Raw genomic sequence first — 19,451 nt, 5'->3', positions numbered from 1 at the left:
GCCAACTTGCTTCATATAGTGAGACTTAGTCTCAGCAAACAAAGGATTGGTTTTAATGTCAGTCATATCTGCTTAGTCATATACTTTTTTCAAAAAATTTTTGAAGAGTTTTTCATTTTTATGTTCTGTGTATGAGTTTTTACCTGCATGTATGTATGTGCATCACATGTATGCAGTACCTTTGGTAGCCAGAGAGGGATTTAACTATGGGAACTGGAGTTACAGGCCACTGTGAGTTGTCCTGTAGGTGCTAGGAACCTGAGTCCTCTACAAGACCAGCAAATGCTCTTCTGCTTAGCCACCTCTCCAGCCTTTCTGTCATATAATTTGGAGAAGAGCAATTTAAACTTCCTAAATCTGTTTACTTAATCCAATAATAAAATTTATGTCTACTAGCTAGGATTACAGTGAAGGTTAGATGAATATAAAGCAACTAAAACTGTGACTGGTTTAGTATAGTTGTTCCATAAATATTGTTGAATTGTTTTCTGTTTTGTTTTGTTTTGTTTTGATATAGGGTCTCTTTATGTAACACTAACTGTCCTACAACTCACTTTGTAGAACAAGCTGGCCTTGAACTCGCAAAGATCCTCTGTCTCTGCCTCTCAAGTGCTGGTAGATTAAAGACATGAACTACCACACTGACCTAGTTGTTCCATGAATGTTAAATATCTTTGGCATTTAAATTTTGTATTTTTCCCATATATCCTGTTTACTGAATTTCTACTCTTTGAAAATTAAACTATTATTGAAGTAAAATAGTAAGCCAAATGCTTGTTTTGATTTATTGACTATTTTATCTTCCTATTTCCTTAGGACTAGTGAACATAGCTGTGAATAATGTTCAGGAGTTGATTGTTGCAGCAGACATGCTACAGTTGACTGAAGTTGTCAATCTTTGCTGTGACTTTCTGAAAGGACAAATTGATCCACAGAACTGCATTGGACTCTTCCAGTTCTCTGAGCAAATTGCCTGCCATGATCTTTTGGAATTTACAGAAAACTATATTCATGTCCATTTCTTGGAGGTTCATAGTGGAGAAGAGTTCCTGGCACTTACGAAAGATCAGCTAATCAAAATTTTACGAAGTGAGGAACTTAGCATTGAAGATGAATACCAAGTCTTCTTAGCTGCAATGCAGTGGATTCTGAAAGACCTGGGAAAGAGAAGAAAACATGTGGTAGAAGTGTTAGATCCAATTCGATTCCCCTTATTACCATCTCAGAGGCTTTTAAAGTACATAGAAGGTAACTCTTTTACTATATATAAGATTCGTTGATCTCTAAAGTTTTTCTTTGTGTATGTGTGTGTGTGTGTGTGTGTGTGTGTATGTATGTATGTATGTTTTCGAGACAGGGTTTCTCTATGTAGCCTTGATTGTAGACTAGACTGGCCTCAAACTCATGGAGATCTGCTTGCCTCTGCCTTGAAAATGCTGGGATTCAAGGTGTCTGCCACCACCACCTGGCTTTTTTTTATGTTGCACAACATTTAAATCCTTATGTGTTGTTCTTGAAATTAATTATTAATAAAATATAATAGTACTGTAGAGAAAAATGACTGCTAGAGCTAGCACTACTATGAGAGTACCAATTTTTTCAGTGTATGATTTCTGATCATTCTTTGCTTCTTTTCTTTCTTTTTTTGGTTTTTCGAGACAGGGTTTCTCTGTAGCTTTGGAGCCTGTCCTGGAACTAGCCCTTGTAGACCAGGCTGGCCTACAACTCACAGAGATCCCCCTGCCTCTGCCTCCCAAGTGCTGGGATTAAAGGCGTGAGCCACCACCGCCCGGTTTCTTTTCTTTTTTTGTATGTTTCTTTAATTTTTGGTTTTTTTGTTTGTTTGTTTTTGTTTTGTTGTTTGGTTTCTTCAAGACAGGGTTTCTCTATATCTTTGGAACCTTTCCTGGAACTAGCTCTATAGACAAGTCTAGCCTTGAATTCACAGAGATCCCCTGCCTCTGCCTTTCGAATGCTGGGATTAAAGGCTTGTGCCACCACTGCCCAGCATTCTTTGCTTAATGATTGAAGAGGCAGTATGACCACCCTCACACTGCTGCCATTATGCCTCTCTGCCATGACACTCTGTACCCTCAAATTGTGAGTCAAAATAAATCCTTCCTTCCTTAAAAGAAGTTTCCTATTATAATTTTAAAATATTCACTAAAACTTAGTATCTGTAGCTACGGGAGTTAGTGATGAGGCTGGGGCTCCCTAGAGAGTTGATTCAGTGATTAAGAACAGATTTGATTCCCAGAACACAAGTGGTGACTCACAACCATCCGTAACTCTACTTCCAGAGAATCTCATCTGGCATCCTCAGGCACCAGGCATATAAGTGATGCACAGATACATATGCAGGAAAAGAATCCATGCACATTAAATAAATAAATGAATAAATAAGTAAATAAGTAAAACAATAAATGAAATGATAATAAATAAAAACTACATTAAAAAATATATAACCTTGTGTGGTGTCACAGGCCTGTAGCACACCCACTCACCCCATACCCTCCTCTTGGGAAGCTGAGAGATTTGTGTTTGAGGCCAGACTAGTTTACATAGCAAGTTCCAGCCAAACTTGGGCTATCTGGGAAGTTCCTGACTCCAATAAATAACTAAATAAATTAATTAATAGATAATACATCAACAAAGAAGCCATCCTTTTAAAAACCACAAACAAAATCAAAACTTGATACATGAATGCAAGTCCTATAGCTATAACTTGAGGTTTGGGTTTTTTTTGTTGTTGTTGTTTTGGTTTTTGTTTTTTCAAAACAGGGTCTCACTATGTAACTCTGACTGTCCTGGAACTCACTCTGTAGACCAGGCTTGCCTCCAACTCACAGAGATTTGTCTGCCTCTGCCTCCTGAGTGCTGGGATTAAAGGCGTGCACCACCACCACAGGGCTTGAGTTGAGTTTTATATTGATATTATATTATGACTTCTGTGTAAACTTTGAATCATTTTCAGGTTGCATTTTCTTCTTTGTTTTTTTCGTTGTTGGGGATTTTTTTTTTGCTTTAATGTATAGTCTAGGCTGGCTGAAACTCCCAATTTTCCTGGTGGGGTTTCTGGTTCTGAAGTAACAGGAGTAGAAAGAAAACACACACACATGATTAAAAATGAAATAAATCTTTAAAAGCTGCAGTTAACAGCTGGTCTTTGAGTGTAGTTCGGTGATGGAGTATATGAAAAAGCAAGGGTTCAGTCCATAGTATAGCAAAGATCAGCCACCTAACAATAGAGTCAGACACACATGAATAGCCAGTTTGACACAGCCCAGGTGGCTCATGCATGTAATACCTAGCACTTGGGCTGACACAGGATTGCCATTTGAGGTCATATTGAGTTACATAGCAAGTTACAGCCTGGAATAGGATATAATGCAAGATTGTCTTAAAACAATAACAACACTTTAGGTTTGGCGCATACTTTTAATTTCAGCACTCAGGAGGCAGAGGTAGATGGATCATTGGAGGCCAGCCCAGTCTACAGAGCGAATTCCAGGACAGCCAGGGCAATACAGAGAAATCCTGTCTCGAAAAACAAACAAACAAACAAAAATTATAGTTTTAATTTTAAACAATAACAACTCTCTGCTAAGAACAATTGGGCACTTAGCGCTTTTATTTTTTTCCATCTACTTTTCTGCCAAGGCCCTCAAGGTTTGTAGGCATCACTTATTTTTATGTTTGCAATCCTGAGTCCTTGGCTCTTTGCCTTTATCTCTTTATTCTGATGATTTTGATGCTGATCGATTATCAGTTATGGTTTATGTGTTTAAAACAGGATCACATAAGCCGGGCGGTGGTGGCGCACGCCTTTAATCCCAGCACTTGGGAAGCAGAGGCAGGGGGATCTCTGTGAGTTCGAGGCCAGCCTGGTCTACAGAGCTAGTTTCAGGACAGGCTCTAAAGCTACAGAGAAACCCTGTCTCGAAAAACAAGACAAATAAACAAACAAACAAAAAAACCCAACAAAATAAAACAAAACAAGACAGGATCACATGTAGCTCAGGTTGGTCATTAACTCAATATATAGTGAAGAATGATCTTACACTATGTTCCTCCTGACTCCATCTCTCAAGTGCTGGATTATAGGCACATAATGCCATATTCAGCTTCAAGTATGGTATTTCCATTACCATATTTTCATTTTTTATTCATTGTTTGGGTTGGCCAGATTAAAAATTACTTTTTATTATTTAAATTTTTATGTGTGGGTGTTTTGTCTATGTAGCATGTGTATGCCTGGTGCCTAAGGAGGCAAAAAGAGGAGGGGTCAGATTCTCTGAAACTGGAGCTACAGATAGTTATGAGGCCCCCTCTGGGCTCTAAGAACTGAACTTAGTCCTCTGCAAAAACATTAAATGTTCTTAACTGTTGAGCTCCATGGGTTGACTGGACTTTCATATATATGTTTTACTTTGTCTTTTGATCTAATTTTATCAGGTACTTCTTTCTTTTGATTTAGCTTGTTTTTTTTTGAGATAGGGTCTCTCTATGGAACTTTGATTGTCCTGGAATTCTCTATGTAGACCAGGTTGGCCTCTAACTCACAGAGATCCATCTGCCTCAGCCTCCTGAGTGCTTGAATTAAAAGCATACACCACTACACCTTTTTTCTAGAAGAACATGGTTGGTTTTTTGTTTGTTTTTTTTTCAAGACAGGGTTTTTCTGTATGGCAACGGAGCCTATCTTGCCTAACTTTGCCTCCCAAGTGCTAGGATTAAAGGTGTGCGCCACCACTGCCCAGCAAACATGACTGTTGTAGTTCCTGAATCCTTTCAATTTGAAAATTCTTGGGTGTTGCTTCTTAAAATTAAATTTAGGTTAGTATAATATTACTTAGTTATGATGATATTCCTGTTCTTTTTGAATTTGGTTATGCATAGGTTTTTTGGGGGGAGGGTATGTTATTTTGTAGGGTTGGCCTTGGGTTATGAGAATGCATGTGAAGGTCAGAGGACAACTTGTAGGTATAGATTCTTTTCTTCTACCTTGTGGGTCTCAAGGACTGAACTTGGGTTCTTCAGGCTTGGTGGTAAATGCTGTGACCCACTGAGTCTTGTCTCCAACCTGTAAGACAGGTTTGTTTTTGTTTTCAGTGATTTCTTTTTTTTCTGGTTGAATGCCTTAAGAATTCTTGCATTGTTCTTGGTGTTATTATTGTTGTTTTGTTTTGAACTTTGCTTTTTTTTATTAGATTCTACCATATTTTCTTTCTTTTTAAAAGTTCTTGTGAGTGTGGGGGTACATTGTGTAACCCCAGTACACAGGTGACAAAGACAGAACAATCAACTGCAAATCGGAGGCCAGTCTAGACTTCTTAGTGAGCTCTAGTCAGCCTGGACTAAAAAGTACGGTCCTGTCTCAAACAGAAGCTTCTTCAAAAACAAACACAATAAGTTTAAGTTTTCCTTTACTTTGGAGAAGTATTTTGTGTGCAATTTCTTAGGGCTTTTAAATATCATTTGGGAGTCATCTTTTTTGAACCTGGGGTGTGTGTGTGTGTGTGTGTGTGTGTGTGTGCCACCATGCCCAGCTAATCAATGAGTAATTTGGGGGAAGAATGAATAACTGAAAAGCAAAGCAGAGAAAATTGAGGAAAAAAAATAATCAGCACAGCCTTATTTCACTGTCCTCATGTTTCAGGCTAGAAGGACAGTGAGTATACAACGTGTCTAACTCAAACTTTATACTGCAGAGTACAAAGTAATTGTACTAAGATAAAAAGAGTGAGAGGGAGAATTAGCTCTTTGTCAGAGCAGGGTTTCAATAAGGAGGCCATGTAAACAAGATAAAAAAATTACATCTATTGAAGTAGATTCCTGGGAAAAGAAGAAAAAGAAATTGAAGAATTCAGCCTGGGTGGGGAGTTGGGTGGGGGAGGGGGAGATTAGCCATAAACAGAAATGCATTCCTCTTGAAACCCAGACAGTAGAGTTACTTGAAAATTATAAATTTTATGAAACAGGAGTATAGAGAAGAAGCAGCGCTAAGAAAACAAAGTGGGACTTGAAACACCGGTTTGTGGGCAGGCACACATGGTGCACAGACACGCATGCAGACAAAGTACCCAGATACATAAATAAAATTAATTGTAAAAATTTAAAAGATTTTTGCTGGGCCGTGGTGGTACATGCCTTTTTTTTTTTAAAGATTTATTTATTTATTATGTACACAGTGTTCAGCCTCCATGTTTGCTTGCAGGCCAGAAGAGGGAACCAGCTCTCATTACAAATGGTTGTGAGCCACCATGTGGTTGCTGGGAATTGAACTCAGGACCTCCGGAAGAGCTCTTAACCTCTGAGCCATCTCTTCAGCTCCAACTTGTATTTGTTAAATAAATCTTTTCTCTTACACTTTTTCTTACATTTGTGTGTATGTGTGCACACGCCTCTAATCCCAGCGCTCTGGAGGCAGAGGCAAGCAGATCTCTGTGAGTTTGAGGATAGCCTGACCTACAGAGTGAGTTCCAAAACAGCCAAGGCTACACAGAGAAACGCTGTCTTGAAAAACTGAAAACAAAACAAAACAAAAAAAGAAAAGAAAAAGGATTTTTAATTTGTTTCTTACTTTGTCTTATCATTTTTTAAAAACGATTAATTTGTTTATTGTGTACACAGTGTTCTGCTTGCATGACAGAGGGCACCAGATCTCATTATAGGTGGTTATGAGCCACCATGTAGTTGCTGGGAATTGAACTCATGGAAAGAACAGCCAGGGCTCTTAACTTCTGAGCCATCTTTCCAGCCTCCTGCCTTATCGTTTTTGAAAGTTTATAACAAAAATATATTTTCTTTTTGTTATTGATTTTATAAATAACCCTTGACTAATCAGCATTTTCTTAGATAGTGGTATTTTTTAGTGTTGAGGCTTGAACCCAGTTTTTTTTGTTTGTTTTTTGTTTTTTCGAGACAGGGTTTCTCTGTAGCTTTGGAGCCTGTCCTGGAACTAGCTCTTGTAGCCCAGGCTGTCCTTGAATTCACAGAAATCTGCCTGCCTCTGCCTCCCGAGTGCTGGGATTAAAGGTGTGCGACACTATCGCCCGGCAACTTGAACCCAGGTACTCACATGTTAGGCAAGTGCCTTCCCATTGAACCTGACCCTGATAAATGTGAACTTAGTTCATTTTTTTTCATCTTTATTTGGAAACTATTATACATGAGTGCAATTTTTTGTTGTTTTTCAAGATGGGTTTTTCTGTATAGCCCTTGCTGACCTGGAACTCACTATGTAGACCAGGCTGGCCTCCAACTTCCAGAAATCTCTCTGCCTCTGCCTCCCGAGTGCTGGGATAAAGGTGTGTGCCACCCCTGCCTGGCTCATAGATATATATTTTTTCAAGACAGGGTTTCTCTGTAACCTTGGCTGTCCTGGAGCTCACTCTGTAGTCCAGGCTGACCTCAAACTCACAGAAATCCACCTGCCTCTGCCTCTCCTGCCCAGCATAGTTTTTTAAAATATTTTTTTAAAAGCCTCTAAATTACATTTTTGGTGTGTGTTTGTGTGTGGGGGGATTCAAGCATATATACACCTCAGTATGAGTGGCGGTCAGCAGACAGTCTGAGGAGTTGGTTCTCTTCTTCCACGATGTAGGTTTCTCTAGATAAATGAGGTCTTCAGACTTGGCAGCAGGTGCCTTAACCTGTTGAGTCATCTCACTGGACTCTTTAAAACGTTTGGATAGGTTTAAGGAAAATATATCCCTTAGCAGCAGTGCTAAAACTAATATTTTTTTATTGTAATAAACAATCTGTTGCTTGATAAATAAGTTTGGCTTTTTGTTTTTTAAGGATTTATTTTTTTAACGATTTATTTATTTTATGTTCATTGGTGTTTTGGTTACATGTACGTCTGTGTGAAGGTGTTGGATTCCTTAGAACTGGAGTTGTAGAGAGTTATGAGCTACCATGTGGGTGTTAGGAACTGAACCCGGGTCCTCTAGAATAACAGCCAGGGCTCTTAACTGCTGAACCATCCCTCCAGCCTCCCTTTAAGGAATTTTATCTTAAATAATGTGTATGACTGTGTGTGGGTATGTACATATAAGTGTGGGTACCTCCAGGGTGTGGGCACCCATGGATCTATTTGAGCTAAAATTATAAACTGGAAACAGATCCTCTGCAAGAGCAGAACACTCCTTTAATCCTCTCTCCAACACCGATGATTACAGTATTTTCCTTGTTTTTAGTTGCTGTTGTTTGTTTGTTTTTCTTTTTTGAGACTGTGTCTCACTATTTATACCAGGCTAGCCTGGAACTTGAAGAGATCCTCATGCCTCTGCCTCCTGAGTGCAGCAGTTAACAGCTTGTGCTGCTCTGACTGGCCAGGAAATGTGTCTTTTCAGTACTCTCTGAAAGTCTTTTAAAACACTGTCTTTTTAAATACTGTTTAGGAGTATCTGATTTTAATCTTCGAGTTGCATTGCAAACACTTCTGAAAGAATATTGTGAGGTCTGCAAGTCTCCCAAAGAGAACAAGTTTTGTAGTTTTCTGCAGACATCCAAAGTTCGACCTCGGAAGAAAGCAAGAAAATACCTGTATGCAGTAGGTAAGAAACTCTGAAAAATAATAGAAATTATTTTAAGATAAGAGCTTTTTAAAAGTTTGTTGTTATTACTGTGTAGTTATAACTCAGAAACATTTATTTTCATGCTTAGGCTTAAGGTTAGTAAATTAAATTTGCATAATAGGATGTACACATTTAAAACTTAATAGTTTTTCATTCAATATTTCCTTTGATGTTCTAAATCTTTGGTCTCTGATTACCTAGTTACCATCAAATGACTGTCTACATATTTATGTATTTATTCTGTGTGTGCACATATGTGCATCATGGTATGTGAGTGGATATTCAATGACACCTTATAGGAAGTGGTTTTCTCATTCCACTTTGTAGGGACTGAATTCAGGTCACCAGACTGCACAGCCATTTGCTTTTACCTGCTGAGTTACCTCACCAACACAAGAAATATTTCTGTAAAAGTTAAAATTTTGCCAGGTATAATGGTTCATGCATACAATTCCAGCATTCTGAGGCTGAGGCAGGAGTGCAGTAAACTGAAAGCCAGCTTGGGTTACATAATGAGTTCTGGGTCAACTGAGGCTACAATATGACACTATCTTTAAAAAAGAAAAACTTAATAAGCTGAGTGGTGGTGGCGCATGCCTTAATTCCCAGCACTTGGGAGACAGAAGTAGGCAGATGTCTGTGAGTTTGAGGCCAATCTGGTCTACAAAGTGAATTCTGGGACAGCCAGGACTGTTACACAGAGAAACCTGTCTCAAAAAACAAAAACAAGCAAACCAAAAAACCTAAACAAGTGAATTAATTAAATTTTGTTTGTTTGTTTGTTTTTGTTTATTGTTTTTCAAGGCAGGGTTTCTCTGTAGGTTTGGAGCCTGTCCTGGAACTAGCTCTTGTAGACCAAGCTGACCTTGAATTCACAGAGATCCACCTGTGAATCTCTTAAAAAAGTTTAATTTTTAAACTTTATGTGAATTGGTGTGAAGGTATCAGATTCCCCTGGAACTGGGGCTACAGACAGTTGTAAACTGCCATGTGGGTGCTGGGAATTGAACCCGGGTCCTCTGGAGGAACTGGCAGTGTCCTTAACCTCTAAGCCATTTCCCCAGCCCCCCACCGCCCCTATTTTTAATTTTTTAATTGCGACATATAAAAATCATAATGAGACTTTATAATTAGACAAAGAATATTGCCTGATGTATATTTTATACAGCCTTTTATTATAACTGAGATCATGTTGTAAAACACTGAGGTTAACCATTGCGTGTAAGTCAGGACTTGGCATAATTAAGAGTTACACATTTTATATACTATTTTTATAGAGGTGACAAGCTCTAAGTTGTATAAATCTTTAGATACAGGGGCCTGGATATTTTTATTACTTCTGTTTTTATATTGAGCATAAGTGGTTTGCTGTGTATTTTTTCATTTTCTGTTTAGGTGGATATACACGCTTGCAGGGGGGCCGTTGGAGTGATAGCAGAGCCCTCAGCTGTGTAGAACGTTTTGATACGTTTAGTCAGTACTGGACCACTGTATCTTCACTTCACCAGGCTCGATGTGGACTTGGAGTAGCCGTTTTGGGAGGGATGGTCTACGCTATTGGAGGTAACAATAAAAATATCTCATTTCTCTCATTAATCTACTTGGCTATGTACTTTGTATTATGTACTTTGATCATCTTAACTATTTTTTTTTTCCTCCCCTCTTCATTAGATGTTTTTTGTTTTGTTTTGTTTTGCTCTTTTAGTTTTTTGAGACAGGGTTTCTCTGTGGCTTTGGAGCCTGTCCTGGAACTAGCTCTTTTTTTTTTTTTTTAAGATTTATTTATTTATTATGTATACAACATTCCTTCCATGTTTGCTTGCATACCAGAAGAGGGCACCAGATCTCATTACAGATGGCCGTGAGCCACCATGTGGTTGCTGGGAATTGAACTCAGGACCTCTGGAAGAGCAGTCAGTGCTCTTAACCTTTGAGCCATCTCTCCAGCCCCCTGGAACTAGCTCTTGTAGACCAGGCTGGCCTCGAACTCATTAGGTGTTTTTAATGAAAAATTATTTACTTATAAAATATAACCATCTCTTTGAATTTGACCTATATGCCAGTATGTACTTCATATTTAACATGCCTGTATTTTCTCCCAAATCTGTATTTCCTCCCATGATTTGCCATATACTGGATGGTAATGATTTGCCTACAGGGTCAGAACAAAGCATTAAACATCCTTTTTTGTTCCTTAAGTACTGAATGATTGATCTTAGGCCCTCATGTATGTGAGACAATCACTACCACTTAGTGAGTTTCATTGTTGTGAACAGACACAATGGCCATGACAATTCTTATAAAGGAAAACATTTAATTGGGGCTGGCTTACACTGTCAGAGGTTTTAGTCCATAATCAGCATGGTGGGCCACATGAGAGCACACAAGCAGACATGGTGCTGGAGATGCTAAGATCTGTCTCCTCTGGCCACTGTGAGAGACACTGGCCTGGCTTTATCATTTGAAATCCCCCCCCCCCAATGATATACTTCCTCCAAAAGGCCACACTTCCTAATCCCTTCCCATTGACCAGCCATTGAAATATCTGAGCCTATCGGAACCATTCCTTTTTAAACTACCACAAACTTCTTTGTCAATTTTTTTCCACAATTTCCATATGTTTTTATTTAAATTGATATATGTCATAGTAAATCATAAAATGTAAATTATAACACATTGAAATTCAATTTTAAGACATTTTCAAAGCAGTGACAAACTAATTTTTTGGAGGGGTGGCTATACCAATTTTGGAATTGCTTTTAAATACATTTTAAGAATTGGATTGAGCCAGACAGTAGTGGTGCATGCACTTAATTCCAGCACTCAAGAGGCAGAAGCAGATAGATCTTTGTGAAGTCAAGGCTAGCCTGGTCTACAGAACTAGTTCCAGGATAGCCAGCACTGTTATTTAGAGAAACCTTGTCTCGGAAAACCAAAAAATAAAATAAAAATCTATATTAGTTTATGGATAATTATCATCTTTACATAAACTTTTTACAATTGAGTTTTTAGGTTGACCCACAGTCATCTGTTTCATTATGACATTTGTCTTCCTCCCCTATTGTCCTCTTCCTTCTCCTTCTTGCTGATCCTCTTCATCCCCAGTAGTCCTCCCTTTTGCTTTTATTTCATGTGTATTCCATTACCCTTGATGGCTTTTTTCATTCTCCCTGCATAAGGTCTTTTTTCTCCTCTTAGAGTTATGCTGACATTTCTTTTTTTTAAAAAATATTTATTTATATTTTACATACATTGGTGTTTTGCCGTGAGTGTTGGGTCTCCTGGAGCTAGAATTACAGACAGTTGTGAGCTGCCATGTGGTTGCTGGGAATTGAACCCGGGTCCTCTGGAAGAGCAGACAGTGCTCTTAACCACTGAGCCATCTCCCCAGCCCCATGCTGACATTTCTTAAAGGACTTATTTATGTTATTCTGTGTCTATGAGTGTTTTGTTTACATATATATATGTGCACCATATGTGTGCGATGTCTGAGGAGGTCAGAAGAGAATTGATCCATTGGAATGGGATTATGGATGGTTGGGAGCCATCATGTGGGTGCTGGGAACTGAATCCTGGTCTTCTGCAAAAGCAGCACATGCTTTTAAATGCTGAGCCAACCCTCCAGTCCCCATTCTATCTCTTAACAGTTTATGAACATGATACACCTTCATTTTTCTAAATGTTTCTTAATTTAGAATTTTATCTAGTTCGTTTTAAGAATTTTATTTTGAGACAGGGTCTCACTATAGGCTGGCTTTGAAGTCACAGAAATTCCTTTGCCTCTGCCTCCTGAGTATTGGGAATAAAGCAGTGCACCACCATGCCCCAGTATCTCAGTATATAAATTCTGTCAATTGGTACTTTTCTAATTTTTGGTTAGATTTCTGGTGTGCTCATATGCGTGCATGTGTGTGTGTGTGTGTGTGTGTGTGTGTGTGTTATGCAGATTGAACCTAAGGCTTCATGGATGAATGCTAAGCATATCCCTTCTTCCCATCCAGTACCTCACTTACTTTCATTTTTTGGTGTGTGTGAAGTTGCTACTGGGTTTTATTAGCTGCTTGCATGTACATAGATTATTTACCAGAGTGAAGACATCCCAGTGCCTAAACTATTGAAGAAAATGACTTTCTCCTACCTACCCTAAACTATTAAGTATAATGTATTTTAAAATTCTATTTTAAAAACATAGTTTCTTCCTCTTTTGGGTCTTGGCTCTAAGATGACAAAAAAAAAAAAAAAAAGAAATGATGGTCTTGCCAAAAAGGCCTGTGGCCATGTACACTCCATTCCCTGCACAAACTGCACCCAGTGTGTGCCCCCAGGACAAGGCCGTTAAGCAGTTCGACATTGGGAACAGTGCAGAGGCTGCTGCTGTCGGACACATAGGTGCAGGAAGTGTTTCTATGCTTATGTGCTTCCCAAACTCTATGTCAAGCTGCATTATTGCGTGAGCTGTGCTATTCGTAGTAAGGTAGTCAGGAATCGATCTTGTGCCGCCTGAAAGGACTGAACACCCCCACCACGGTCTAGGCCTGCTTCCCCATGACCTCCACCAAAGCTCCTGGATAGAGGCGGCTTCATAAAGACAGAAGAAAAAGATACCTGGGGAAAATAAAATGGGACTTACACTTTAAAAAAAAAATAGTTTCTAAAATTTTATTTTGTTGTTTCTACATATGGATTATAATTACTTTAAAATCAAGTTGTGCCAGGCTGTAAACCTAAATTATTACCTGAAAAGAAATGGGAGTTTTTTGGTTTTTGTTTTTGTTTTTCGAGACAGGGTTTCTCTGTAGTTTATGAGGCTGTCCTGAAACTAGCTCTTGTAGACCAGACTGACCTCGAACTCACAGAGGTCTGCCTGCCTCTGCCTCCCAAGTGCTGGGATTAAAGGCATGTGCCACCACCACCCGGCTATGAAATGGAAGTGTTAAAATAAAAATTGTTTCCTCAAAATTTACATGAATTGTTTAAGTGGTGGAGTTAGAAATAAATAGAAAGTCCTGTGCCTTTGTTCCATAAGTTGTTGTGAAGTGTTTTTTCTCTTTTGGCTTTTTGAGGGGCTACCACCCACCTCCCAAATAAGAAGCTTATTCTTAGTGATAAATGTCTAGCCTTAGCTTGGTTTGTTTCTTGTCCACTTTTCTTAAATTATCCTGTCTATATTTTGCCTCTGGATTTTTATCTTTCTATCTTCTGTTTATCTTATTTTCCTCCTTACTCTATGGCTGGCCTGGTGGCTGGCCCCTAGTTTCCTCCCCTTCTTCCTAATTTCTCCTTCTGTTCATACTGACTGCCAGCCATGCCTATCCTTGCTTCTGCTTCGCTATTGGCCGTTCATCTCTTTATTAGACCGTCAGGTGTTTTAGACAGGCACAGTAACAGCTTCACAGAGTTCAACAAATGCAGTGTAAACAAAAGTCCACACACCTGAAAATGGTATTCCCCAACAGTAATGGTCTTTAATAATTGTCAGTGCTTTGAATTAAAAATATTACTTGCTAGGCAAAGAATTTTAATGACTATTTTAAAATTAGACATAATGATTGATTTCTGAAAACAGAGAATGTTAATGCTGATGAATATTGTATTCTAATTCTATCTTTCAGCATCACTAAACCTGATGTCTGTTTTTTTAATCAGGTGAAAAGGATTCAATGATTTTTGACTGTACTGAATGCTATGACCCTGTTACTAAACAGTGGACAACTGTTGCTTCAATGAATCACCCCCGCTGTGGCTTGGGAGTATGTGTGTGCTACGGGGCTATCTATGCTTTGGGTAATTATGCTGTTTGATCTAAGAACAACTGATATTAATTAAATTCTTGGGCTCTGACAACTCTAGAGATGTTCCTTACTGGCATAAGAAATTTGCATCTAGGGCTGGAGAGATGGCTCAGAGGTTAAGAGCACTGACTGCTCTTCCAGAGGTCCTGAGTTCAATTCCCAGCCACCACCACATGGTGGCTCACAGTCATCTATAATGAGATCTGGTGCCCTCTTCTGGTCTGCAGGCATACATGGAAAAAATGTTGTATACATGATAAATAAATAAATAAATTTAAAAAGAAATTTGCATCTAGATTTAGGGCTGGAAGAGTCAAGGTGTATCTCTGGTGGTTCAAGGCCAGTCTAGTTTATGTAGTAAGTTCCAGGCCATAGTGAGACCGTGGGGAAAAAAAAAACAAGCATATCTTTTTAGCTTTGTAAGTTTTTGTTTGTTTGTTTGTGTTGTTTTGTTTTTAAGATAAGATCTCACTTTGTAGTTCAGGCTGCCCTAGAAACACTGAACTTGCCATTCTCTTGCTTCTCCTTCTTGAGTGCTATAACTATAACTATAGGTGTTGGCTGTGCTACGTGGAGAAGGGCCAGTACTCTGGAGCTGGCACTCTCGTGGATTACAGCAAACACCCTACACAGTGAATTCCAGGCCAGCATGAGATATGTAGTACCACTCTCAAAATACAAAACACTCGCACCTAATGCTCGGGGGTCATTGCCGAAGAGGGAATGGAAAGAGTGTAGGTCAGGTTGCTGAGACTGTCTTCTAGGAATGTCGGATACACTGTAATGTCTCACCAAAATGGCTGCTGACACATGAGCTGAAGAAGGACAGCAGCCGCAGAAGTGCTAACATGGATGCAGGGCAGCCCACAGGGCCTCTACTCTACAAAAAGAATTACTGGCAACCAAGAGATGCTGAGGAAGGAGAAATAACCTCCCCCAGGGAAGAATACATCCAATACCAAATGGTCAACCTTGAAAACATACATACAAGTAACATGTAGCTTGAACAGGTTGTATTTAAATATTTAGGAATATATATAAATATATATAACTAATAAAAAAGAGGCCATGAATTTATAGAAATCAAGAAAGAGTATATAGGAGAGTTTGAAGGGAGGAAAGAGAAGGAAGAAATCATTATAATTTCAAAAAATAAAATAATAACTAACAAATAATAAAAAATAAACTAACTTAAAAAAATAAGCACAACACAAAAATAACTGACCCGGAGGCAGAAGCAGGCAGATCTCTCTGCGTTCAAGGCCAGCCTGGTGCATACAGTGAGCTTTAGGGCAGCAAGGGGTACATAGTGATGCCCTGTCTCAAACAAACCTGGAGAATATTTAGAAAAATGAAAAGCCTTTTTGAAGTCTCTAAATTCATCCTAAATAAGCAGTATACTGTGGTTTGGTTTAGAATTGACCTTGATAAGTATTAACAATTTTGAAGGTATAGAAGTCATGTTAAAAACTAATTTGGGTGAGCAGGGTGTGGTAGACCATGCCTGAACCCAGCACCCAGGAGGCAGAGACAGGCGGATCTCTGTGAGTTTAAGGCCAGTCTGGTCTACATAGTGAGTTTCAGGACAGCCGGAGCTACATGGTGAGACCTTGTATTAAAAAAATAAAATAAAGTTAAAAAAATAAGGAAAGAATGAATGAAAGAACAGAAGAAAAGAAAAAAACAGTTTTGGGGCCAGGTGTATTAGTGCATATCTTTTTTTTTTAAGGTTTTTGGAGACAGGATTTCTCTGTATAGCACTAACTGTCCTAGAACTTGCTTTGTAGATCAGGCTAGCCTTGAACTCATAGATATGTACTTTTGCCTCTGCCTCCTAAGTGCTGGGATTAAAGGTGTGAGCCATCATCTCTTGGTTGTTATTTATATCTTTAATCCTAGCACTCTGGAGGCAGATGCAGGCAGGTCTCTGTGGGTTCCAGAATTGCCAGGGTTATGTAGTGAAACTTACAAAAATTTTAAAAAATTTTTGGAAAATTCATATTCTCATACTATACTAATTTTTTCTGTTTGTTTTACTCTGTAATGAGCAAATCTGAACTTTACTTATGATTATATCCTGATTTTTCATGTCAACTTGGACAGATCACTCTGTTTTCTGTGGACTTATCTGTAATATGAAATAGTTGGATTAGGTGGTTTCTAAAATCTTTGTCATAAACAAGATTCCTTTATCTCAGAAATGATTAGTTTTTGTTTTGTTCCAGGTGGGTGGGTTGGAGCTGAGATTGGCAACACCATTGAACGATTTGATCCTGATGAAAATAAATGGGAAGTTGTTGGCAACATGGCTGTGCCTCGCTACTACTTTGGGTGCTGTGAAATGCAAGGTAATGCCTTTAAGATATTTTTCTGTCCAGTTACTTGCATTCAGCATTTACATTTGGTATATATGTATGTATGTGTGTGTTGGCTTAGAATTGACCTTGATTAGTATAATAATTTTGAAAATATAGAAGTCATGTTAAAAAATAGATTTGGGTTGGACGGTGGTGACACATGCCTTTTATCCCAGCACTCAGGAGGCAGAGGCAGGATCCGGATCTTAACTGCTCTCTGGTCATATTACCCTCCAAGCATTCCTCTACAGGAATTTTAATGCAGAGGGAAGATATTATCTTAGAATGGATCTTTTTTGCCACATAAACCAAGTAAAAAAATTTAAAAACTTATGAGGAAAAGGTCTCTGAGTTAATTCTAAAAGGAAATTTGAGACTTTGTCAATTAGCAGAAATTGACCCAGCAGAAATTATAGTACCTTTAAATAATGGTGAAATTGACAAATTATGGGTAGAAAGTGAACCCTGGAAAAGGGCCTGTAGTAATTTTTTGGGAGAAATTAGCAACAACTATCCCAAAAGCAAGAAATTCAACTTATAAAGAGAACTAACTGGATTCTTCCTTGCACTTTCCAGGACATATCAATAACTGGAGCGCCTACATTCTATATTGATGCAATATAAGTCAGGAAAGGCAGGTTACAAAAAAGAAAATTTAAGGAAAATGGAAAACAATGCCCTTTTGATTCTGTTCAAAAGTCAGAATTATATGCTATTCTCATGGTACTAAGGGAGTTTAAAGAACCTCTCAACACAGTTACCAATTCGCAGTATGCAGCGTTGTTTTGCATATTGGAACCACTGAATTTGTACCAGATGATACAGAATTGACTTCATTATTTATTCAGTTACAGGATATAATCAGGAACATGCATCATCCCATTTACATAACACATCCTATTCCATACTTGTCTGCCAGACCCTCTAGCACAAGGTAATGCAGAATCAATCAATTATTGATTGGACATGTGATGAAGACCTCAGAATTTCATAAAAAACATAATGTCAATAATAAAGGTTTAAAAAAAGATTTTTCCATCAAATGGCAGCAAGCTAAGGAGATTATAAGGAAATGTCCTACTTGTTCTTTATACAACCAAACACCACTACCTGCAGGAAGTAACCCTAAGGGTATTCAAAGGAATAAAATCTGGCATCTGAATGTGTTTCGTTTTGTAGAATTTGGAAAACTAAAATATGTATACCACACCATTGATATCTATTTAGATTATCAATGGGAAACTACTTTGAGCTCAGAAAAGGCTAAATCAGTAATCATACATTTGCTAGAAGTTATGACCATCATGGGTATGTATACCTGCACAAATAAAGATAGTGTTCCAGCATATGTCTCTAAGAAAATTAAACAATTTTTTGCTTATTATAATATAAAACATATTACAGGCATACCACACAATTCTACAGGGCAGGCAGTTATAGAAAGATCAAATCAAAATTTAAAGTTAAAGGGCTGGAGAGATGGCTCAGTGGTTAAGAGCATTGCCTGCTCTTCCAAAGGTCCTGAGTTCAATTCCCAGCAACCACATGGTGGTTCACAACCATCTGTAATGAGGTCTGGTGCTCTCTTCTGGCCTACAGGCATACACGCAGACAGAATGTTGTATGCATAATAAATAAATAAACATTAAAAAAATAAAGAGATTAAATAAAAGAAATTTAAAGTTAAATAAATAGTGTTAAATAAACAGAAAGGAATAATAAAGACCCCCCCAGAAATAGATCGCATAATGCTTTATTAAATTTTGAATTTCTAAATTCTAAAGAGAAAGGAACAACAGTTGTGGAGAGACACTGGATAATAGAAAAAAAAACTACAGAATTAAATCAGCTGGTATACTTTAAAGATGTACTGACCTCAAAATGGAAATCAGTAAATGTGTTACATTAGGGAAGGGGGTTTGCTTTTGTTTGTACAGGAGAAGAAAAGCTATGGATACCATCAAAATTGATAAAAGATTTTATTTGAACAAGAAACAATTCTTAATTAAAAGAGATGATAGGCCCACTCCTGCCCAGATCACCGAAGTCACAGGATGTGAGCTGCCCAACTGATAAAGCCTTGTGAAGAACATGGGTGTGCTTCCAGATGCAAAAACCCTTTCCTGATGGAGGATAAGAGCTGGTTTCATAAACTGCATCTGCTCAGAAAACACAATGTATCGCAGGGTCTCTAACTGGAGCTGAAGTTCACAGATTCAGGGGTACTATCTGGCAAAAGTGCCCCGGATCTTCTTGCCCAGCGCTAGGATTACAGGTGTATGCCACAACATCCACCTTTTAAAGTGTGTACTGGGGATTTGAACTCAGGTCCTCCTGCTTTCACATGAAGCACTTAGCCAAGTGTTCTCTATTCTACGTCTAAGGCCTTGCACCTCTCAGCCTCTGCAGAGCCTCATGCAGCAAGCTGACTACCAAATGCCCACATAATTACTTGTCTTCCACAGTCTCCTTTCAAGCCCTTGGATCCTTGTATGCCATTGTCAAATCCAGGAATCCCCTACAAAGGAGAAAATAAAGAAAAAATGAACAGAAAAAAAAAATAAAAGAGATGATAGTTCATCAAACAGCCATCTATTCTAAACTAATCTATAATACTAACAAATGCTTTTCATTTAATCAGGTATAACTTGCCAAAAGAGAATATTTCCAGAATTAGGGTTGGGAAGGGTTTTTTTCTGTCTTTTCAGGAGAATAAAGGC

The 19,451-nt window shown here is 38.4% G+C and overlaps 1 protein-coding gene across 2 annotated transcripts in view; it reads left to right on the top strand.

The window, feature by feature from the left end:
* The window catches only part of Ipp (intracisternal A particle-promoted polypeptide), a 35,799-nt gene that overhangs the window by 5,281 nt on the left and 11,067 nt on the right, over window positions 1–19,451 (top strand). The window contains exons 3-7 of one of the 2 annotated variants that reach the window (XM_048443946.3): window positions 817–1,248; window positions 8,406–8,561; window positions 9,978–10,145; window positions 14,229–14,366; window positions 16,600–16,722. In XM_048443946.3, coding sequence (XP_048299903.1) covers window positions 817–1,248; window positions 8,406–8,561; window positions 9,978–10,145; window positions 14,229–14,366; window positions 16,600–16,722 — 1,017 coding nt within the window. The remainder of the gene's footprint in view (window positions 1–816; window positions 1,249–8,405; window positions 8,562–9,977; window positions 10,146–14,228; window positions 14,367–16,599; window positions 16,723–19,451) is intronic. The other variant, XM_048443947.3, reaches the window with a different exon arrangement.

The sequence above is a fragment of the Myodes glareolus genome, chromosome 3 (assembly GCF_982192425.1).
Source record: "Myodes glareolus chromosome 3, mMyoGla1.1, whole genome shotgun sequence".
NCBI classification, from domain to species: Eukaryota; Metazoa; Chordata; class Mammalia; order Rodentia; family Cricetidae; genus Myodes; species Myodes glareolus.
Note: the sequence above shows the minus strand (reverse complement) of the source record. Positions and strands in the feature narration are given on the sequence as shown.